Here is a 24,846-nt window from a genome sequence, read left to right as displayed (position 1 = left end):
CACGGGCCCCGGGGGACGCCCTGGTGGTCCATCTGGAAGGAGAAACAAATTTTGTCTCCCCTTCATCTGGTTCTGGCAGGTTATATAAGCTGCCATCTGAATTTGAGTTGGTTTCGGGTTTAAGTTCGCGGCGGCTGGTTCTGGCAGGTTATATAAGCTGCCATCTGAATTTGAGTTGGTTTCGGGTTTAAGTTCGCGGCGGCAATATCAATGTGTGTCTTTTGAAATTTTATTGTTTTTCTGTACTATTATCTTTCTTTTGACGGACGACAATGGGACAAACTATGACGACTCCTCTTTCTCTTACCCTAAGCCACTGGACCGAAGTTAGGGCTAGGGCCCACAACCTTTCGGTAGAAGTAAGGAAAGGAAAATGGCAAACGCTGTGTACCTCTGAGTGGCCTACATTTCAGACAGGGTGGCCACCCGAAGGATCTTTTTTGTTAGATAAGGTTGGGCTAGTCAAGTCTAGGGTCTTTAACACAGGATCCCACGGACACCCAGACCAGATACCATATATCCTGGTCTGGGAAGATCTAGTTCTCTCCCAGCCTCCGTGGGTCCGGCCCTTTGTTTCCTCAACAGGCACGTCTGCATGCGCTCCAGCACAATCGGAGATATTGGCCCTGAAGAAAACCCCAGACACGGAAAAGTCATCTGCTGCCCCGGACCCGCCAAAGGCGATATATCCTGACCTGCAGTCTGATTTGCTTCTTCTAGATTCCCCACCTCCTTATCCTCCGGCCCTAAATCCCATGTCGCCCCTAGGACCCCCAGCTTCACAACCCTCCGCACCAGTAGGGCCACCTGTTATGGCGGAAAGGGGGGGTCCCTCGGCGGGCACCAGAAGCCGGAGGGCTGTTTCCCCAGATTCTACTGCTTTACCCCTTAGAGAATATGGCCCCCCCGATAACCACGGGAATAGGCCCCTTCAATACTGGCCCTTTTCCTCTGCCGATCTTTATAATTGGAAGATGCATAACCCTACTTTCTCTGAAAACCCACAGGCTCTTACTGCTCTAATAGAGTCTCTTGTCTTCTCCCACCAACCCACCTGGGATGATTGTCAACAGCTCCTCCAGACTCTCCTCACAACTGAGGAGAGGCAACGGGTTCTCCTGGAGGCTAAAAAATGTGTTAGGCGCCAATGGACAACCTACCCAGTTGCCTAATGAGATTGATGCCGGTTTTCCACTCGTCAGGCCGAATTGGGACTTTAATACCCCGGAAGGTAAGGAGCACCTGAAAATGTATCGCCAGGCTCTGGTGGCGGGTCTCCATGGAGCGGCCAGGCGCCCCACGAATTTGGCTAAGGTAAGAGAGGTAACTCAGGGGCCCCAGGAATCGCCAACCGTGTTCCTAGAACGCTTAATGGAGGCTTTTAGACGATTCACTCCTTATGATCCAACCTCTGAGGAACATAAGGCCACCATAGCAATGGCCTTTATTGACCAGGCGGCCCCTGATATTAGAAAGAAGTTACAAAGGCTGGATGGCCTACAAGGTTTCTCCCTTCAGGACTTAGTAAAAGAGGCAGATAAGGTATATAATAAGAGGGAGACAGAAGAAGAAAGAAAGCAGAAGGAACAAGAGGCTCGTGAGGTAAGATGAGATAAGAGGCAAGAAAGACATTTGAGTAAGATACTGGCCACTGTAGTCAGAGGAGGAAACAGTAGAGACAGAAATAGACAGGAAGGGCGAACAACGGATAGAAGGCGGCCATTAGACAAGGACCAATGTGCCTACTGTAAAGAAAAAGGTCATTGGGCAAGAGAATGCCCTAAAAAAAGGAACGGGGGAAGGATCACTAAGCCTTTTCATCTGTACGTGGCCGAGAATGAAGGTATTGCAAAGGGAGTACTAACTCAGAAACTGGGCCCCTGGAATCGCCCGGTTGCGTACCTATCAAAGAAATTGGATCCTGTGGCAGCAGGATGGCCCGCCTGTTTAAAAATAATCGCCGCGGTGGCCGCTTTGGTCAAAGATGCTGACAAACTGACTTTGGGGCAGAACCTAACGATAACAGCCCCCCATGCATTAGAAAGTGTAATTCGCCAGCCACCCGACAGATGGCTAACAAATGCCAGGATGACTCATTACCAAGCCCTGCTGTTAAACTCAGATCGTATTAAGTTTACCTCAGCCACAGGACTCAACCCGGCCACCTTGCTACCCGACCCTGACCTGGAAAGCACTACCGTCATCCATGATTGTCAGGAAGTACTGGCTGCAGCACACGGTAGCAGACCAGACTTGATGGATCAGCCCCTCCCCAACGCCGACGTTACCTGGTTTACTGACGGAAGCAGTTTCCTAGAGGAAGGTAAGCGTCGGGCGGGAGCAGCCGTGGTAGACGGGAAAGAGGTCATCTGGGCAGCCACATTACCGCAAGGGACATCGGCCCAACGGGCTGAACTAATCGCCATGACTAGAGCATTGGAACTAGCAGAAAACAAAAAGGTAAACATCTATACGGACAGTAGATACGCATTTGCTACCGCCCAGGTCCATGGGGCCATTTACCAACAAAGAGGGTTGCTCACCTCGGCGGGCAAAGAAATTAAAAACAAAGAAGAAATAGTGGCACTGCTAGCTGCCCTCATGCTCCCCACTAAAGTCAGCATCATTCATTGCCCCGGACACCAGAAGGACAATACCCCGGTGACAAGAGGCAACAACATGGCAGATAGGGTGGCACGAGAAGTGGCTCTACGGGAAATCATACTAGAACTATCAGATGAGAGTCCTGGGAAACCAAATGATAGGGGAACAATTACCCCAGCCATAACTAAAGTAACATTATCTCCTCAACAAGCAAAATCCATGCTACAACAGATTCACAGATGGACGCACTTGGGAACCAAAAAGATGGTGTCCCTACTACACAAGACAGGTTATGATACCCCTGGACTAACTAAATTAGCTGAGCAGATTGCACGAGAGTGCATTCCATGCCAACAGGTAAACTCCCATAAAGGAAAACTTGAGGTCGGAAAAAGGCTCAGAGGAGACCGCCCAGGAGCCTATTGGGAGGTCGACTTCACTGAAATACGCCCTGGAAGGTACGGTAACAGGTATCTTCTAGTTTTTATAGATACCTTCTCAGGATGGGTAGAAGCTTTCCCGACGAAGAAGGAGACAGCTACTGTGGTGGCCAAAAATATCTTAAAAGAAAATTTCCCCCGGTTCGGGGCACCAAAGGTAATGGGATCAGATAATGGTCCCGCCTTCGTCGCCCAGGTAAGTCAGGGTGTGGCCAAATACCTGGGGACTGATTGGAAATTACATTGTGCCTATAGACCCCAGAGTTCAGGACAGGTAGAGAGAATGAATAGAACTCTAAAAGAGACCCTAACTAAATTGTCCATAGAGACTGGCGGTACAGATTGGACGGTGCTCCTTCCCTTAGCCCTGTTCCGGGCTAGAAATACCCCCTCCCGCTATTATCTTACTCCATTTAAAATACTATACGGGGCCCCACCTCCTCTTTTTACGCTAAGGAAAAGATTAAGTCCTGACTGCCAGAATAACACTGACTTATATGCTAGGCTGTTGGGACTCCAGTTGGTCCAAAAGGAGGTGTAGTCCCAGCTGGCAGAGGCTTACCGACCAGGAACACCAGCAGAGGCTCATCCCTTCCAAGTCGGAGATTCCGTGTACGTCCGTCGGCACCGAACCCAGACTCTAGAGCCTCGGTGGAAAGGACCATACATCGTCCTGCTCACCACCCCCATGGCTATAAAGGTAGACAGCATCGCTGCGTGGATCCACGCTTCACACGTGAAGGCCGCACCAGCATCTGCAACATCGGAATGGCGAGCCCAAAAGACCAGCAACCCGCTCAAGCTCAAGCTCCTGCGATCATCAGACTTACAACTTTAACTTTGTTACCCCTACTGACTGTGAGTAATTTTAGTCCTCACCTGCCCCAGCGTTTAACCTGGCAGGTAATTTCCCAGACTGGAGATGTAATATGGTCTGTTAGCAATATCGCTCCCCCATGGACCTGGTGGCCAAACCTTTTTCCTGATGTTTGTAAACTGGCCATAGGGGCTCCCGGTTGGGATTTAGAAGACTATTATGATCAACATAATGTTCCAAAAATTTTATCAACTAGAGCTGATTCCTCCGGAAAGGGTTGCAAAAACGGGATTCGGAGGACTGGGCTCAGAGCTCCTGCTTTCTACATATGCCCCGGGTTCCATCGCCACAGGTCCCTTAATTATAAATATGGAGGAACTGAAAACTTTTATTGCAAAAGCTGGGGATATGAAACCACAGGAGACACCTATTGGAAGCCCACCTCTGGCTGGGACTTTATTAAGGTGACAGCCAATTATACACACCCAACCAACCCCTTAACTTATAGGCCTGAATGTACTAAATGGTGCCATCCCCTTAAGATTTCTTTTAGTGAACCAGGAAAAAAAAAATAAAAAACTGGATAAATGGCCATTCATGGCGCATCAGGTTTTATAAAGAAGGATATGATGATGGATTACTAATGACCATCAAACTAAAAATTGAAACCCCTACTCCAGTTCCTATAGGCCCCAACCCTGAGATAGGGCACTCTTTGCTACCTTTGGCCCCTCCCACAGCGTTACCAGAGATAAGAAACCAAACTTTTGAGCCAAAAGGAATGACGATCAAGCCCAAGACCCCCCGGGACCGAATGCTCTCATTGGTCCAGGCGGCTTTTGAGGTTTTAAATGCCACAAACCCGGAGGCTACCAAATCATGTTGGCTTTGCTATGCTGCTCCTCCCCCTTATTATGATGCTATAGGATATAATTCTAATTATAATAATGTTAACACTCCAGATCAATGTCGATGGAAACAAGAAGAAAATAGTAAATTGACCCTGGCCTCAGTATTAGGAAACGGTACATGTGTAGGAACGCCCCCCTCGTCCCACCGACATCTTTGTGCCAATTTAAGCCTCCCACAGGGCTCAGGGTATCTCCTCCCTCCTCCGGATGGATGGTGGGCATGTAACACAGGATTGACCCCCTGCATTTCTTTAGAGGTCCTTAAAGCTTCAACCGATTTTTGTGTGTTAGTTCAGCTGGTCCCCAGACTCATTTATCATTCAGATTCATCCTTTCTAAATAAATATGAGGGCAGAGGAAGGTTTAAGAGGGAACCCATAACACTCACCCTGGCTGTACTCCTAGGACTAGAAATGGCAGCCGGGGTAGGAACGGGTACAACAGCCCTCATCCAACAACCCCACTATTATGATGCCTTAAGACAAGCTGTAGATGTTGACCTCCGGGCGTTAAAAAGTTCCATAACTCAGTTAAAAGAATCCCTCACCTCGCTTTCAGAGGTGGTAATGCAAAACAAGAGGGGATTAGATCTGCTGTTCCTTAAGGAGGGCGGACTATGTGCTGCACTAAAAGAAGAATGCTGTTTTTATATTGATCATTCTGGGGCTATTACCAAAACTATGGACAAACTTAGGGAGCGCCTGGACAAAAGACAACAGGAAAGGGAAAATCAAAAAGGATGGTTTCAATCGTGGTTTGATAAATCTCCCTGGCTTACTACTTTAGTTTCCACCTTGTTAGGGCCCCTCATTATTTTATTGTTGCTTTTAACTTTTGGACCATGCATTCTGAATCGCCTGATAGCCTTTATTAGAGAACACATTAGTACGGTACAAGTTTTAATGCTAAGGCAACAATACCAAAACTCACAAAAAGAAACTGAAATTCCATGATTGAAATTAGTTACAAAAAAAAAGGGGGGGGAATGTGGGGCCTTTAGGGACTTTCCACCCCCTCACTTGTTCCCGTAAACCAATTCTTCTCCCTATCGTGCGCCACTCCTTCTCCCTATCGAAACCAATTCTTCTCCCTATCGTGAGCCACTCCTTCTCCCTATCGAAACCAATTCTTGGAGTTTTTCAGTTGTCGGGGACTTGCCAGACAGCGGGTAATTTTCCAGTTGCCCGTAACAGGTATACGCCCTAACCGCCACAATGAACAAACAACTATAACGGCCAGAAGGTGGGACAAAAGTTCCTAAGCCAATGAATTCAAAAGTCACCACATTTACCCAATCATTGTGAGAATATACCCGCCCTATGAGTAAATAAACCTATAAAAAGTATGTGATTCCGCTTTTAGGGGTTCCCCATCGGCCTCCTGCGTGAGGTTCAGGGAACCCCGGTGCATCGGCTCCTAATAAACCTCTTGCGTGTTGCAGCGGCTCTCGACTCTTGGCGGTTCTTGGGCGAGTTGGAATCCCTCGTAGACCGTTTGGGTCTAACATCTCCAGCCTTTGTGAAGGCCTTCCATCTGCCTCCCTTCCTCCTCCAACTGTGCTCTCCCTCTCTCCTGTCCCACCGCTATCTCCTGTCTCTAAAGTGTTCACCCTCACTTCTTTCCCTCAGCATTCCCCACTCTGCAACTACTATCCATACAATCCGGTTCTTCCTCCATCAATCTACCAAACAGCTATTTTCAACACCAGTGATGATCTCTGTGTTGCTAAATTCAGTGGACAGTTTTCACCTTACTTCATTTCTCAGCATCGCTTGACAATATTGCCCACACTGTCCTGTTGAAACTTCATGCTATAGGCTTTTCCCCTCTGGTCACTGTCTCCTTTACAGCTTCATCATCTGTTCCTGGGTGATTAAATTTTAGTCTTCATCACAACTCATCCTAGCCTCTCTTTTCTTCTCATCCCATAGTCACCTTGCCGTCTTTCACCTAGCAGTCTTTACCAAAGCTGCTATCACTATGTACACCCAGGCATCCTCCAAATGGATCCCTCCACCTGGAGTTTCTGCTCACCAATTGCCCACTCAGTTCTGTGCCTCCACTTTTTTTTTTTTTTTTTTGCGGTACGCGGGCCTCTCACTGTTGTGGCCTCTCCCGTTGCGGAGCACAGGCTCCTGACGCGCAGGCTCAGCGGCCATGGCTCACGGGTCCAGCCGCTCCGCGGCATGTGGGATCCTCCCAGACCGGGGCACGAACCCGTGTCCCCTGCATCGGCAGGCGGACTCTCAACCACTGCGCCACCAGGGAAGCCCCTGTGCCTCCACTTTGATGTCTTAGTGTGGACAAGGCTGGACTGTCAAGTTCTCTCCCCTCTACTTACTTAACGTCAACCCTTCCTGCTTCTTCCTCTGCATTCCCCATCTCAGTAGACAGGGTCACCGTCCACCTATTTGCTTATTTGGGAACCTGGGAATAGGGTTGCATTAATCCCTCTGGGAGTGCTCAGCAGGAAAATGTGCTTAACTATATTTTGAAATAAAAAAACAAACTAAAGCAGTAAGTCTTTTAAATTCTGATTTCCCCACAGTGACTATTATGATGCTTTTAAAAAGAATATCAAATCCTCTCCAAAATAATTTAGGGCCCCTTCTTTTGCTGTTGCTCCAAGAGCTCCTGCCCTGTGTTGGAGTCAATAGTCAGACACCATTTCCTGTTGATTCTCCCTCCCAAAATATTTTCAAATCTGTCTGCTCCTCTCGGGCGCCAATGCACTGTATCTAAAGCCAGCGTGACGCGTGTCTGAATTTCTGCAATAGACTCTGAACCCTCCTCCCTGCTCCAAACTCTTTTCCACAAAGCAGTCACGCAGAATGATTGCAGGAATACACATAACTGTTCCCATCAATCCACTGCTTAAAAACCCTCAGTGGCTTCCCATTGTCCTCAGGATAAAATCTCAGATTTGTAACAGGCCCAAGATCCTGCCACTTTGCCATGAGCCATTGTCACCTCTTTGAGCACCTGGAAAGAGCCAAGCTCCTTATGTGCCTTTGCAAGTGATTTACGCTTTGTTCAGAGCTCACATCTTCTAGCTTCTGTCTCCTCAGTTCTTAGATTTAATTTCCTTTCTTCAGATAAGCTTTTCTTAACCTCTCACATCAGGTCTGTGCTCCTTGTTAAAACACTTTCTTAGTAACCCTCACTTGCTTTGTAAGTAAACGATTATTTGTGTATTATTGGATAGTTTAATCTCCCCTCCTAATTTGAATGCAAGTTCCCTGAGGAAGTCAGTACACACTCCAGTACACACAGGAATTCAGGGATCCTTGAATCCAGCTTTGTCTGATTTTAGAGCCCATGCCCACAACTACCACCTGTACATATATCTACTCATCCTGGAAGATGGCATTTTGCCTCTTTGTTTTACAATGGCCAAGTGTTGATGCACAGGAAGCTAAGTGTCAACGAAAAAAATAAAAAGATAAAGCACAACCTAAAAGTTGAGAATTCTGTTTTATTTGGCGGACAAAACTGAGGACTTAAATCCAGAAGACAACCTCTCAGGTAGCTCTGAGGGTCGGCTCTGAAGAGATACGGGAGGAGGAGCCACGATATATAGGAGTTTTGCAATGAAAATCAAAAGATTAAGTAGACATCTCAAGTTACTGAATTTAGCTCTTTTCTGTGTATGGGAAGATGCAAGAATCTGGGCTCATTGAAATTATTCCTTTGATTTGCACCTTAGCTACCTAGGGCCAGCTATTTAGGGGCCTTTTCTTTCCCATCCTGAGTCCCCTCAGGGTGCACCTTTGGGGGTGGCTGCAGTGGCTGAGAGCTTGGCAGCTGGCGCCCCCTTTGTCATCATTCTGAGTTCCCTCAGGACTCACTTCGGGGGCTGGTAGTGCCTGATGGCTTAATGACCATCCTTTGTTTGTTAATATGGCAGGCAATATTTTTCCTTCACATAAGAAACTAGGAAAATGTGACATCTCTGGCCGAATTCTAGAACAGTGATGTTCTGGTGTTGGTGAATCTCTTCGTGCAAGTTCTGTCTGTAGCAGATTGCACACCTCAGCCTTCTCTTTCTCTGGAAGGAGGGGCGGGGGTCTGAGGGGTGTTCAGATTACCGGCAGGACTGCTAAACTGGACCCCGGTTCTCCCACTGTATAATCTTCACATCCATAAACGGGAGTAACATTAACCCCCTTGCAGGGCTGTAGCAGGACTCATTCATCTAATACGTATTTAATGGGCATCTAGTATACGCCAGGTTTTGGGTTGGATGATGGGGATACAAATAGGACTTAGGATGTTTAGCAGAGTGCCTATCTCATTTAGTTATACACGGTCACTGTTAGCAGTATTAACACAGTTGTGTGTTGACGTTTGCCTGTGTCACGTAGCTTGAGTGAGAGGGGATGTCATATTTGTCACGTTCGTCACTATCCGGACGCGGGACCTGGGGGGCCTGGGGCTCCACCGACGTAAACGCGTACACTCCGGGGACATTACCGCGCGGCGTGACTGCCCCTCCTCTCCGGGCCACCAGAGGGCGCGCGGCCTCTACCGCGCGTCTGCGTCTGCGTCTGCGTCTGCGTCTGCGCCTGCGCCTGCGCTGCGCCGGCCGGCCGCCCCCCGCCCCCCGCTCCCCTCCCGCAGGCGCCCGCTCCGCCTCGCTGTGGAACGCTCCGCCTCCGTTGCCCCTAGCGGCTGTCTGTTGACTTCCGGGAACGCGGGAGTCGCCGATGCTCAGAGGGTCGCTCTGGGGGTCCAGGGGGATTCCAGGGTCCGCTTCAGGGCTGAGGCGCTGCCTTAGGCCCCACCGAATCTCCCTCAACCCCTTCCCGGCCCAGGCGCAGGCTCCCCTTAGCGTCTTTCGGCATGGGGGAACCCGAGGAGGTGGTGCCCGGTGAGTGACACCCGCGGCGGAGGCGGCGGCCGGGAGGGAACGCCGGCGGGCGGGCGGGCGGCCAGGCCCCGCCTCCGGGCCGGCCCCGTCGGGGGACAGGCCCGGGCCGCGGCGGCCTGACTTTGGTCGGAGCTCTGGACGCGCCCCCGTGGGCGACTGAGGGGAGAGGAAAGACGGGGAGGGACGGAAGGGCGGACTACGGGGAAGGGAGTGCTGGTCTTTCGTCTTCTAATTCTTTTAAAATAAGTTTGCGATGAGTTTCTCGAAGGCGGGGGAAGTTTTTACCTCCCTATGAGCTTCCCAGAGTACTTCCTTCGAGGTCCTCAGAACCCGGTTGTGTATTGAACGCAGTAAAGAGTGAGTGACCGGGGGAGTGGGGTAAAAGAGGATAGAGAAAACGACTTGGAGAAAGGAGGGAGCCGTTAGCGAGTGGTTTTTTAAGACTTTTCCTCTGAGCTCCAGAAATAACCTTTGGCATTGTGGCCCGGTACCGCATACGTATTGTGTAACAGAAATAGAAGTTTCACGAAACAGTACTTGCTGTAGATGCGCTCAGATCTTTTCTATAATACATTCTCTTAAAAATGGTCACTGTGACCCACTAAGTTGATTTTCTGACCTACCAATGGGTCACGACCAACAGTTTGAGAAAACACTGGATTAGAGCAGAATCATGTATTCACTGGAATGTGTATTGCGTTTCTGCCATGCTCTTGGGCTCAAACATGGTTAAATTCCTGCCTCAAATTCACAGCTTAGTGAGAGATTCAAGAAACTAAACAAAATGACGGTATCGTTTGACAGTAGTTGCCAGGGGGCCAGAGCAGAGCCACCAAACCCTGGCTTGGGGTGAAGGTAACGGGGAAGGCTTCCTGGGAACCCAGAGCAGGACAAAACAGTTAAAATTATTCATTCTATAAAAACTCAGAGCCTGTTCGAGAACCTGGCCTCCTAAATGTCAGTTATCAGTTTGAACTGACACACCTCACAATTGTTCTCAGAAGGTTTTCCACAGTGGCTAGTCTCTTGAGCATTAATATTTATTATTAATAATTGTGTTTGCTATATTTTTCTTTCTAGTACCCATTTAGTTTCTTTATGTGTGATCATCCTCCTTGAGATTTCCTCAAAAGCTGGGTCTGGCCTCCTATTTGGAGGGGTGTGTGTGTGTGTGTGTGTGTGTGTGTGTGTGTGTGTGTGTTTACATAGTTACTGGGATCTGGTAGGAGTTTTTGGTCTCTCTCCAAAATGGTACTGGACTAAAATAGTTTGTGAATACTCCTCCCATCAGGTAGCATTTAATGACTGAATTTAAGAATGCAAAAATCTCAGCATCCTGCATCCTCACGATGTTAATGATGCAACTCAGTACTGTCCTGTTTCTGTGTGTGGAGAAAAGCCCTCGGTCAAGGGCTAGACCATGAGGTGTTTACCAGCGTGAGTGGGGCATTGAGTGTATCAGCTCATTCCAGGGAGTAGATGGTCCACCTCGTGACAGCAAGACTCTTAGTCATTATGACAGTATATTTCTTACTTTACACCAGTAAATGAATAATACATAATTAATTTATTAGATTTCATAAATAAAACTAGAATGAAGTCTGAGGAATAAAACTGAGTTAAGATGAAAGAAGGAGGGCATAGACAGTGCTGGAGCAGAAGCCAAGCTGTTGGGAGACAAGGGATCTGTATAGATAAATTACTGGAAGAATATTTTAGTTAACAGGCAACATAATAAAAGTTGTGAAATCCAAACTCTCATATATTTGCAGATTCGGGTGCTGTGTTTACGTTTGGGAAAACTAAATTTGCTGAAAATAATCCCAGCAAATTCTGGTTTAAAAACGATATGCCTATATATCTTTCATGTGGAGATGAACATACTGCTATTATTACAGGTTAGTGTTAAAATCTTAAATGAAGATAGTAATACTTAGGGAATCCTAAGTATTATAGATGTGCTGTGTTTGAAACATGTTGAAGATATACAGAAAGTGGAGGGTTTTTTTACTTTGCCAGATAATTCTTTTTTTTTTTTTTGCCAGATAATTCTTGACAAATTGATTTATCAAGAGTGACTTCTAAGTTCCCTTAGTATATTTAAGTGTGATTTTCTATACATATTACTTTCTTAGAATAAATCTATTTGAATTTTTCAATATAATCAAAAAATTATTACTGTATAATCTTAGAAACTTTTTTTTTTTTTGTAGTATGCGGGCCTCTCACTGTTGTGGCCTCTCCCGTTGCGGAGCACAGGCTCCGGACACGCAGGCTCAGAGGCCATGGCTCACAGGCCCAGCCGCTCCGCGGCATGTGGGATCTTCCTGGACCAGGGCACGAACCCGTGTCCCCTGCATTCGCAGGCGGACTGCCAACCACTGGGCCACCAGGGAAGCCCTTAGAAACTCTTTACACCTAACAGAATATGGCTATAGGTAGATGGGCAAGGGAGCCTGTTTCAACACAGAAAAGCAATGACAGTGTTTAAGTACAGCATTTTTATTGCTTTGTGATGACTTCTCACATTATGTTGCAACCGCTTCGATTTATTATTTCTTTTTCCTTCCCACCAGGAAATAATAAGCTTTTCATGTTTGGCAGTAACAACTGGGGTCAGTTAGGATTAGGATCAAAATCGACTGTTAACAAGCCAACGTGTGTCAAAGGTTTGGGGTCTTTTCTTCTTTATCACTTTAAATACTTAAAGTGTATAAAGTACTTTTATATTGATTGTATAATTCTTTAATATATTATAAATAATAAAGTCTTTATTTCTTTATTTTCTGAGATTTACTTGAATATTATTGGCATTTAACTTTATTTTTCATGTGATATTCAGAACTAGTTTTATATGTTAGGGTCTAAAAATCATATTGATTTTAAACCCAGAGACCACAAAGGAAGTAATGATTCTACAGTATTGCACTTGAACATCCTTTTTTTTTTCTTTTGGCCTGTTTGTAAACCAACTTAAATATTACTGTTACTGTATATACAGAGAACAAACAATATGATATGTTAGGATTTCGAGCTCTGTCTCATTTGTTCGAGTTGTGGACATTATGGTTCTGTTGGTTTTATAAAACACACTTTACCCCGCTGTGTATAGTTAGCAGCTGTGCTGAAGAAAATATTAGAACTAGGAGTTGATTAGTACTAGTGTTCTTACAAGAACAACAGGACAAAATATTTCAAATCAGGATTGTCCCAGAAAATATGAGACATATTACATCTTTACAAAGCTTTCTCGCCATTATGTGCAAAAGCTTCTGTTTGGTTATAACCTGTGAACATCAGCTATACTTGAATGGTGATGGAGATTCCTTGGGATATGACAAGAGCAGGATTCTTTATCTTTGTAGCCAAATTTTTAATTTCAGCTCAAAATTTCAGTGTAATTTATCATATGCATGCTATTTATAGATATTGCCGTGGAACTGTTGAAGTATTCCACTCGGTCAAAAAGTATTTACTGAGCACAGTCTACTAAACCCTTGGGTTTATTTACAGTGCCTATGATCCTTACTCTCAAATATCTAACCAAGCTAACAGAATTGTCTAGACTATGAGATCCTTGAGACCAGGGACTCTGTCTTAGTGATCTTTGTAGCCCCTATGCTAAGAGCTTAGGAGATGTTCTGTAAAAGTTTTTAATATGTAAATGAATGAATGAAGAACTTTAACATAGGTGTATGCCTATGAATATTGGACTTAGTGTTTTGTTGCGGCAGGTAGAAAGTAAGCTTGATGATGGTGATGGCAGATTAGGGAATAGATCAGGTTGGTGAAGAGGCAACAAAACAATGCAGTGGATCTCAGCACATGTTAATTACTTGTGGAGTTTTAAATAATATATAGGTGCCTAGGCTTTACCTCAAGCCTACTGACTCAGATTCTCCAGGGGTGGGGCTGAGCTATTTGTATTTTTTTTCAAAGCACCATTGGTTACTATGATGCACAAGTCCTTACAAAAGCTTTTGATTTATTAGTTATGAACATTGACTTTGGAGTCAGACAAGCCTGGGTTTAAATCTGTGCTACCACTTGGTTATCATTTGACCTGGATTATTTGTCATTTCCATAATCATAAAATATCTTGTCATATTTTTATATTTTTAGCTTTAAAACTGGAAAAAATGAAATTTGCTGCCTGTGGAAGGAACCACACCCTAGTTTCAACAGGTATAGTATTCAATCTGTATGACTTCCTGCCCAATTTGAGGACTGAGGTCTCACTCCTGTAACATTTGTGACTTTGTAAAATTAATAGAAATGGTAACTTGGCAACAGTAAGATTAGGATTTTTAAAAAATGTAAATGGTTAGTACACTTGTTTGCCTATGAAAATATGCAGATAAATGTTAAGTGACTGAAGAAAAAGCTTCTTTTCTTGGATTATGTCAAGGGACAGCATCTCCTTACCTGTGTGCACACCTCAGGGGCCGCTTGCTCCTGATCTTGCTCTTCCCTCTTCTTTTCTGAGGGTGAGTGGAAGCCCTCCCCAAAAGACTATTGATATGAGTTAGCACAATTCCAATCAAAATCCAAACAGGGTGTGTGTGTGTGTCTGTGTGTGTGTGTGTAGAAATTCACAAGGTGGTTCTAAAGTTTATATGGAAAAGCAAAGGACCTAGAATAGCCAAAAGAATTTTGAAAAGACCAAAATTGGAGGACTAGCACTACCTGATTTCAAGACCTACTGTAAAGCTACAGTGATCAAGACAGTGTGCTAGCAGTGAAAAGACAGACAGAGATGAATGGAACAGAATAGAATCCAGAAATAGACCCACATGTTTATGCCCAAGTAATATTTGACAAAGGTGCCAGGGCAGTTCAGTGGAGAAAAGGTAGTCTTCAGCAATCCTGCTGGAACAATTAGACATCCAGGCCCTGACCACTGAGCAGTCTTTACTACTTCCTTTCCCACAAACACAGCTTCTTCTGTCTTCAGGCTGTTCTCACTGCTTCGGCCCCTGCCTCACCTCTCTGCCCTCACTCATACTTTTCCTTTGCTGAAATGTCTTTTCTCTTTCTCTTACTTAGATTCTTGTCTCTTAAGATCCAGTATAAGTCTTACTTCATCCATGGACTCAGATTCTTGTCTCTTCAGATCCACTATAAGTCTTACTTCATCCATGGAGCTTTTTGTGACTATTCAGCTTTTTCCTTATGTCATTCTCTGAACTGCTTCAGCATACTACCAACTCTGGTTTGTTCCATATGTGTTAAATTGTGTGGTTCAATTCCATGTGACCTTGTAGTATCTTCCATTTGAAACCTAGTCTTATTTCCTCAATTAGGTTTCATTTTTTCTAAAATAATATCTAGTTTAAAATTTTTACTGATTCAGAATGATTTTGTCCTAAGTTTCCCCTGTAATTTAGTGAGGCTTTAATTCCATGTGCATGTTTATGACAGATATAACTAATTTTAATAAGTATATCTTTTTAAAAATAAATTTATTTATTTATTTTTGGCTGGTTGGGTCTTTGTTGATGCGCGTGGGCTTTCTCTAGTTGCGGCAAGCGGGGGCTACTCTTTGTTGCGGTGCGCGGGCTTCTCATTGCGGTGGCTTCTCTTGTTGCGGAGCATGGGCTCTAGGCATGTGGGCTTCAGTAGTTGTGGCACACAGCCTCAGTAATTGTGGCTCTCGGGCTCAGCAGTTGTGGCTCGCGGGCTCAGTGTTGTGACACACAGGCTTAGTTGCTCCACAGCATGTGGGATCTTCCTGGACCAGGGCTCGAACCCATGTCCCCTGCATTGGCAGGCAGATTCTTAACCACTGCACCACCAGGGAAGTCCCAATAAGTATATCTTTATGTGTCATTACTTTAGAGCTTACTGGCAATGTTTATTATCTAGGAATGATATATTTCTTAATGTGATTAAGAAAATTGTTAACATTTATATAGTTCTTACCATGTGCCAAGTGCCATTCTAAGAATTTTATAAATGTTAACTCATTTAATCTTCATAACACCTCTATGGAGTAGGCACTATTATTATCCCATTTTACAGATGAGGAAAATGAGACACTGAGAGGTTAAGGATAGCTTGCCCAAGGTTACACAACTGATAAGTGGCAAGCCAGAATTTGCACCCAGGAAGTCTGATTCTGGTGTCCTCTCTCCTAGACACAATGCTATACTGGCTTTCTATTTAGCTAGAAAATTAAAATAATTACACAACATAGAATTTTCATGTTTCTAATTATATTCTTCTTGTATTCGCCTCATTTTACTTATTTGTTATCTATTATGTCTTAGCTTTAATGGGTATGGAAGGTAAAATTAATGAACCACATCTCTTTTAAAATAGTTTGATTTGGATTATAATCTAATTTGGAAATTACTTTCCTCTTTTTCACTCTGAGTTAATAGTTCTGCATTAGCAAGAAAATGCATTCCACACATTCTGTGCATTTCAATTGCTACTTAAACTCTAGAATGATTTATAAAATCTCACAAAAATGTGGAGCCTTGCTTGTTTTGCTGTATTTTTGACGCCTAAATGAAGTTGTTCACCAAATTGTAGGATAACGCCAACTTTCAGCTTTCTTCACTGGTAATAGAGGAACTGTCTGATATACACTGGTCTGCCTCATAAAGATGGTGACTATGGTATACTGATGTTTTCTTTTCTGTGTGCAGAAGGAGGCAAAGTATACGCCGCTGGAGGAAATACTGAAGGACAGCTGGGACTTGGTGATACTGAAGAGAGAAACACTTTTCATCTAATTAGTTTTTTTACATCCCAGCATAAGATTAAACAACTCTCTGCTGGGTCTAACACTTCAGCTGCGCTGACTGGTAAGACTTTTTTCCACTTCAAACTGGGACACATCCCTTTTTTTTAGACCAGAATATACCAAGTCAGTAAACTGAAAACAGCAATGCTGTTTAGTTTTCTTTCATTGACCATGTGTTTTCAGAAGACATTTAAAATAGAACTTAAAATCATGACATATACTACAACTTTATGCTTACAGACGTTTAGAAGGTAATTGTTAAATAAATTCGAAGCTGTGCTATCCATCTGTTCCTTTAGATATTCTTAAACATTATCTTCATTGTGTGTTCTGAAAGTTATATTTCAGCTTTAATGAAGTTGCTGTCAGAAACATCCTAGAAATCTGTTGGATATATGTTATTAAAATACAGTTTGTAGGGCTTCCCTGGTGGCGTAGTGGTTGAGAGTCCGCCTGCCGATGCAGGGCACATGGGTTTGTGCCCTGGTCCGGGAAGATCCCACGTGCCGCGGAGTGGCTGGGCCCGTGAGCCATGGCCGCTGAGCCTGCGCGTCCGGAGCCTGTGCTCTGCAACAGGAGAGGCCACAACAGTGAGAGGCCTGCATACCGCAAAAAAAAAAAAAAAAAAAAAAAAATAGTTTGTAATGGTCATTGCATCTCTCTGCCCTCCCTATCAAAAGCCCATATGAGAAATTTCTTTAGAATTTGGAGCCGAGATAAACGTGTCTCACTGAAGAAGCTGCTGGTGTGCTGCTTCATTCCAGTCCGGAGAGCTGTGTAACGTGCAGTGTTAGAGAAAGCCTGCGCGCAGCAATGAAGACCAAACGCAGCCAAAAAAAAAAATTTTTTTTAAAGAAATTGTAATAAGTAGCTACCTGGTATAAATATCTTAGTAGTACTTTTCTTTCAAGATACATAATTTTTTTAAATTAAAAAATAAATGCTCTGTTGGAAGTATAATAACTTGCCATCCCTGCTACCTCTTAAAACCTTTTTTCCTCTTTGTGTTTTCTTTATAGAGGATGGAGAGCTTTTCATGTGGGGTGACAATTCTGAGGGGCAAATTGGTTTACAAAATATAACTAGTATATGTGTCCCTCATCAAGTGACCATTGGAAAACCTATCTCCTGGATCTCTTGTGGATATTACCATTCAGCTTTTGTAACAAGTAAGACGGAACAGTTTGGATTTCTCATGTTATCTCCCATTTCTAAGTTATTACTAAATAATAAAATGTCATAACATTCTACATTTCTGTAGAAATATTGTCATGGTACTACATGTAATGAAATAATTTTGGTCTGTTTTAGGTCACAGTATTTCTTCATTCCAGTAATGGGTATAATTTCAAACTATCTGACGTGTTAACTTTTTTTTAATATCGTTCGTACTATTTTATTTATTTCTTTAATTAATTTTCTATTTTTGTCTGTGTTGGGTCTTCGTTGATGCACACGGGCTTTCTTTAGTTGTGGTGAGCAGGGGCTACTCTTTGATGTGGTGTGCAGGCTTCTCATTGCAGTGGCTTCTCTTGTTGCGGAGCACGGGCTCTAGGGACGCGGGCTTTGGTAGCTGCGGCACATGCGCTCAGTAGTTGTGGCTCATGGGCTCAAGAGCGCAGGCTCAGTAGTTGTGGTGCACGGGCTTAGTTGCTCCACGGTATGTGGGATCTTCCCAGACCAGAGCTCGAACCCGTGTCCCCTGCACTGGCAGGCGGATTCTTAACCACTGTGCAACCAGGGAAGTCCCTTAACTTTTTTTTAATGAATGTTAGGTCTCTTAGGAAAACAAAATTTATGCATAAGAAACCCTTCTAAATTTTGGCTCTCAAACTTCTTAGACTCTTTGGCATTAAAAACAGGACCTGTGAGCCTCTTTTCTCTGGATCCACTTGGCTCTGTACTTTGACCTACTCTATTCTTGTCCTGATAATTCGTTCTTATTGTTTCAGTACATGAGTCATAGATTTTCATTGTAGGAATAGGGATGAAGATTAGATGAAAAAGGAAGGGAGTTCAGTATGGGATATGCTTTCCTTTGTTGGGACTTTTCTCAGGATCCCCCGTTTCTCCTTTTCCTGGGCTCACTGGCAACCTTCTCTATCTTAGTTAAAATATTTTAAATGTTGGACTCTAACTATTATAGCCTGCATCTACACTGGTAGTAATACCAGAAGTATGATCATGGTTTTCCATCTTATTTATGGTTTTTCTAACAGTAAAAACACCCAGCAGAAATAGTTCTATGGACCCTCTTAGATATCTCTGTAAATATTTGTTTTATACATTTACTTCCTATTCTGTGCACCTCAGATTCAGGTTTAGAAAGTGCTTATTGACCTATCCCAGTGCCCCCCAGGTTTACCAATGAATTGGTAGCAACTTGGTACCAAGAAAAGGCAAACTCTGACTTGGCTGGGTTTGTTCACTACTGGGTCAGCTTGTGTCTTGAAGAAACAATATTTATTCAATCAATAAATATTGTTGAATGAGGAGGTGAGTGAATGAATGATAAATTGACTGTGTTCCTTGGGACAATACCACATACCAACTTATTTGCAACTCCTGGGGTTGGTATAGTCTGTACTCACTTTGTTTATGAAACAAAAAACAGGGAAAAAAATACCCGTGCAAGAACAAATAATCAAAAGCATTGTCTTATATTTGGGCCTTAATAAAACTCCCAGAATCAATTTTTTTTTACTACTGCTTTAGCCAGTAGGGAAACAAGTGGAATTATTTGTTTTAACCAATAGGCATTACATTGAACTTTTTTGTTTTGTTTTCTGTTTTTATGCCTTTTTTAAAAAACAGCTTTATTGTTGTATAGGTCACCTACCATACAATTCACCCATTTAAGGTGTGAGGAGCAGCAGGAATTTATAGACAGTAGTAGAAAGAGACTTATCTGGACTCAGTAACTCCTTTCATATGAGAGGCAAGAAGCATGGGAAAAGGGGGAGCGTGCTGACTTACTGAGCACTTCTGTGCCAGTGTTTGCTGAATACTTCAGAGAAAACTGTGGTTCAGAAAGCTTCAGTTTTTGTACAGATCAATCTAAAAAATGAGTATAGCTGTGTTTGCAGTATTTGACCAAGTTTTAAGTGGCACATACCATGTGCGTTAGATGTCATACAACTTCCCTAAGTTCTGATTTGCTAGAAGGGCTCTCAAGCTTCAGTAGCTGGTTATACTCGTGGCTTAGATTTATTACAGCAAAGGATACCGAGCAAAAGCAGCAGGAAAGATCTGTATCCTCCAGAGAGGTCCACTATGCGCTTCCTCGTCCTTCCTATTCCAAGGCCGCACAGGACATGTTTTCTCTTTGCAGTGAACTACAGGGATGTGTGTGTAATGTCTCTGCTCAGGGAAGCCTACTCTATTCTAAGGTTCTGAGGCTTTTGTGTGGGTGGCTGGTGTCTTGTAGGCACATCCTGCTAGCAACTAGTCATGGCAACTGCAACTCGGGTCCCTCAACAGTGAAACCAGGTGCACATCATCAGTGTTGAAGTTTGTGCAAAGCAAGCCTCTCTTAGCTTCTTGCTAAACTGGCATAATTCATTTCTCCAGGTGTACATAACAAAAACATCAATCACTAACATAAAGAACACTCCCAAGGGCCACATTCCCAGGGGCTGGTCAACAGTCAGTCAGTCGTGCTTCTCTTGGAGACATGCAAATAATACAAGAGGTGCTGTGTTACCTCTTTCCTCATATCAGTGGTGATGCGTTCTGTGTCATAATCTTTGGATTAGATTATGTATTTACAACAGTTTTTAAATTCCTGTTTTATAGAACTCAGTTCAGTTCATAGAAATGAATAAAAAAAGTTCCTGCTTTCAAGAAGCTCATAGTATAGCGTGGGACGTGTGATAACAGAAGAAAATAAATAGTATTGGTATGGACAAGGCAGTGATTAAATGTCATGAGTTCCTTAATAAGAGAATCTTTCTGGAAAAAGTGCCATCTAACTGAGTAAAATCTGCTATCTTTAGTCTCACCATATTTACTTCACACATAAATGGGTTTTCTACAATAAGTTTCATTAAAAGCAATTATTTATTCACCAAGTATTCATTAAATGTTTAATGTACTAGACACACTGCTAAGTTCTTGCAGTACCATAGTGAGCAAGACAAAATCCATGTCCTTATGGGGGTTTAATGTCAAGTCATTTTGCTTTATTGAAAGTAGGTAGAAGTAAGATCATCTTTTCTACGTATTGTGAAACAGGTAAAATAATTTTCTAGTTGTTACTAGTAGTGCTGGTCGTGAATTCTTCAGGAAGATTTTGGATTAGAATAATCAAGGGGAAGGGAAAATCTACCTTTATTTCCTTACCATTCAGTAAAAATATCTCAAGAAAGGTCAAATTTATTAAGTTGAGATTTTCTACATTTTTTTTATCAAACGTGGGAACATGTACCAAAAAGACCGGTATTTGTTCATGTCTATGTCATCATCGATCACTGTCCTTTTCCTTCAATAGCGGAGGGAGAACTGTACACCTTTGGAGAACCTGAGTATGGGAAGTTAGGTCTTCCCGAAAAGCTGCTGATCAATCACAAAGTGCCCCAGCTGGTGCCTGGAATTCCTCAGAAGGTGATCCAAGTAGCTTGTGGTGGAGGGCACACAGTTGCGCTCACAGGTAAGTGTGCGGCTCCGTTCCCTGCTTTCTTTGGTAGCTAATGAAAAAAGCTTTTTTTACATTCATTTATTTTTATTGTGGTAGGAACACTTAACATCTGATCCGTCCTCTTAACAGATTTTTAAGTTTACAATACAGTATTGTTATCTATAGGCACAATGTTGTATGGCAGGTCTCTAGAACTTTTACCTTTGCATAGCTGAAACCTTATACCCATTCATTAGCAGCTCCCCTCTCCCCCTACCCCAGCCCCTGGCAACCACCATTCAAGTCTCTGCTTCGATGAATTGGACTGTTTTAGATACTTCATGTAAGTTGGCTTTGCATCTTTTTCCATTAAGAACCCCACCTTTTGTTCCTATAGTTAATAAACATTTCTGGCCTGTGGAAGAAATTTTTAAGTAGAAAAAAATGAATCTTGTTGAATTATTTTTGCTAGCATAATTGACATTTTCATGATCTTAACACGTTTAATGGCAGCAAATAACGTTTTTTAGCTCATTTTCAAGAACAAATTGTTTTCCTCATATATATGTATTCCATATTTATTTAAAATTGACATTATTTTTTCTGAAATACCTTATTTTGGAGAAGCTCCCTGCTAATACTGTTTTCTACTTGTCATTGATAATTCTTTTTGATATTCACAATGTCTAACTTGGTGATTTCTTTGTGATTTTTATGTTCTGTTATAGTAATTCATTGAAGTGTTAAGATTTTAAATTACAGATAATAAAAAAAGTTAGAACTTTAATAGTAATGTCACTTTTGGCTTCTGAACTTTGTATTTGGTATGACATGTGACTTCTCAGGATTCTAGTCAGGATAATTAAAATAGACTTACTATTTGTTAATATGCTTACTAAATTGATGCTCCCAAATTTGTTCAGCATTAGATTTATTTTAGATGAGTAGTATAGAGGTCATGCAGTTAGGTAGTGAATGGTTATGATATATTTTGGTCAAAAAGAAATAAACAGTTTCTGAAGTCACCACTTAATCTTCAGTAACCCGAAGCTAGAAGTGTTCTAGACAAATTTTAAGTAATACCCAGTTCTCAGATGATAATGCTTAAATGTTGCAAGGTGATTAAGCAATATCTTATCTTTAGATTTTCCTCTCTTACATCGCTTTTCCTTGACTTCCTATTCTAGTCCCAGTCATGTGTATAAAGCTATGGTTTCCCAGAATTACAATTTCCAGATGGAGTCTTTTCAAAGTGAGAAATAATTTTTTTCCAGGCCTCAACTCTAAATTTGGAAATAATTTTGAGGTTTAAGTTTTTTTCAAAACTTCTTCTGATAAAGTGAATTTTCATATAATTTCTAAAAGACATGTTAGGAATTAAACTTCAAAATTAATCTTTATAAATTATCTGAAAATTTATTCTATAGGCAGAAATGCAACTTATTCTTCATGTGTTATGTTATATGCTAAGGCAGGGGCCAGGGAGAGTCGTGTGTCTAAAGGACGCTTTCATCACCACTCGTTTATCCTATTTTTGTGCTTTTCTGTTTCTCAAGACTATGTGAGCTAATATTTACTGTTATTGGAGTTCCTTTGGAATCACTTCCAAAATATTAATATAATATAGTATGGATAAACAACAAGGTCCTACTGTATAGCACAGGGAACTATATTCAGTATCCTGTGACAAACCATAATGGAAAAGAATATGAAAAAGACTATATATATGTATAACTGAGTCACTTTGCTATACAGAGGAAAATAACACAACATTGTCAATCAACTATACTTCAATAAAATTAAAAATTTTAATATAGAGGAAAGGCTTTTCCCCTCCTTTGATTATTATTGCATTTCCTAGTAAATGAGCTTTACCTGTGAATAAATCTAGCATGTCTGATGTAAGTTTTCATTCTCATGCTAATTCTCCTCTGAAATTGTTTTCTAAAATAGGTTATTCCATTAAATTACTGTTAATAAGTAAGGACGTTTTCTGTGGGAAACACTAGTCGTTTAGTTAGGGCAGTGAAAGGAATTAGCTTAATGACAACTGATGCTTTTTAACAAACTGAGTGGTAATTATAGGGACTTTTTAGGTAGTAGTTCACCGACTTTTGTGTCTTTAGCAATTCCTTCTATGGTTATATGTAAAAGATAAAATCAGGCCCATGCCATTATTGTTACAATTGTGTACCTTGTCATTTTTCTCTTCCTTTATCACTGAGGAATGTATATGTAAGTATTAGGTATTCTTATATGAGTATTTCTTTGAGAGGCCCTTAACCCTCATTATAAAAGGTGGAATAGCACTGTTTTTCTAGATATAATGGTGACAGTGCCTGTACCTCTGAAATCCTTTTCTTGTGTTTGCCCCTCCCCTTTCAGAGAAGGCCGTGTACACCTTTGGGCTGGGACAGTTTGGTCAACTGGGTCTTGGCACTTTTATTTTTGAAACTTCAGAACCCAAAGCCGTTGAGAATATTAAGGATCAGAAAATAAGTTATGTTTGCTGTGGAGAAAACCACACAGCTTTGATAACAGGTACAGATCAGAATTTCTGTTAATATACTTATGGAACTGGGTATATTTTATTACAAAATAAACACTATATGGAATGAATGTATCTAACTTGCGCAAAGGAAATAATAACTGAGAAAATGGAATTCTTTGTTTAATATGCCAACGTGTAAACTCCTTTTTCATATTTTAGTTTAATTTAAAATCTGTGTAAATGATCCAAAGGTTTAGAGCCTCAAAATGTGTCAATGCTATCAGAGGTAAGACCATAGCATTATACTGTGGCAGAAGTATAAAAAGTAAAAAGCTGGAATCTTTTTGAAATTGTATCAATTTGAAGGCTCTGAACTCTGCTCAGGCCAAAGGGAAAAGTCTCGTAAGAAAGAACTTATTTTAAAATATTCTCCCTCTTGAGTCTGACAGCTACATTCAGGCTGAGTAAATTCTTATGATGCTTCTGCCACTGGGAGGCGTTTTCAGGAGTAACACTTTCATACTTTCTCCACAGTGGTAGACAGAAAGGTACCCCAAAGACTATTAATTAAATGAATACCTGGGTCCTCTAGCTCTTCTGCTCTGTAGTTTCCCCTTTATCCGGGGAGATGGTGCTATGGGTCTACTTCTCAACCTCAGAAACTAGGTGCTGCCAATGTAGGACTCAGTAGAGGTACTTCCCTAAAATGACTAACTCACCTATAGATAATTAATATGGAGCTGGAGGAATCAGGCTCCCGGACTTCAGACTATACTACAAAGCTACAGTCATCAAGACAGTATAGTACTGACACAAAAATAGAAATATAGATCAATGGGACAGTATAGAAAGCCCAGAGATAAACCCACGCACATATGGTCACCTTTTCTTTGATAAAGGAGGCAAGAATATACAGTGGAGAAAAGACAGCCTCTTCAATAAGTGGTGCTGGGAGAACTGGACAGGTACATGTAAAAGTATGAAATTAGAACACTCCCTAACACCACACACAAAAATAAACTCAAAATGGATTAAAGACCTAAATGTAAGGCCAGACACTATCAAACTCTTAGAGGAAAACATAGGCAGAACACTCTATGACATTAATCACAGCAAGATCCTTTTTGACCCACCTCCTAGAGAAATGGAAATAAAAATAAAGAAATGGGACCTAATGAAACTTAAAAGCTTTTGCACAGCAAAGGAAACCATAAACTAGAGCAAAAGACAACCCTCAGAATGGGAGAAAATATTTGCAAATGAAGCAACTGACAAAGGATTAATCTCCAAAATTTACAAGCAGCTCATGCAGCTCAATAACTAAAAAACAAACAACCCAATCCAAAA

At 42.3% G+C, this 24,846-nt stretch overlaps 1 protein-coding gene across 8 annotated transcripts in view; it reads left to right on the top strand.

The window, feature by feature from the left end:
- The first annotated feature begins 9,614 nt into the window (after positions 1-9,614).
- The window catches only part of RPGR (retinitis pigmentosa GTPase regulator), a 61,117-nt gene continuing 45,885 nt past the window's right edge, over positions 9,615-24,846 (top strand). For 5 of the 8 annotated variants that reach the window (XM_065900399.1, XM_065900395.1, XM_065900396.1 and 2 more), the window contains exons 1-8: positions 9,615-9,642; positions 11,415-11,540; positions 12,219-12,311; positions 13,765-13,827; positions 16,296-16,454; positions 17,413-17,562; positions 20,883-21,041; positions 23,394-23,549. In XM_065900399.1, coding sequence (XP_065756471.1) covers positions 9,615-9,642; positions 11,415-11,540; positions 12,219-12,311; positions 13,765-13,827; positions 16,296-16,454; positions 17,413-17,562; positions 20,883-21,041; positions 23,394-23,549 — 934 coding nt within the window. Of the gene's footprint in view, positions 9,643-11,414; positions 11,541-12,218; positions 12,312-13,764; positions 13,828-16,295; positions 16,455-17,412; positions 17,563-19,520; positions 19,523-20,882; positions 21,042-23,393; positions 23,550-24,846 lie in introns of all 8 variants that reach the window. The other 3 variants (XM_065900397.1, XM_065900394.1, XM_065900398.1) reach the window with 2 other exon arrangements.

The sequence above is a fragment of the Phocoena phocoena genome, chromosome X (genome assembly GCF_963924675.1).
Source record: "Phocoena phocoena chromosome X, mPhoPho1.1, whole genome shotgun sequence".
NCBI lineage: Eukaryota > Metazoa > Chordata > Mammalia > Artiodactyla > Phocoenidae > Phocoena > Phocoena phocoena.
Note: the sequence above shows the minus strand (reverse complement) of the source record. Positions and strands in the feature narration are given on the sequence as shown.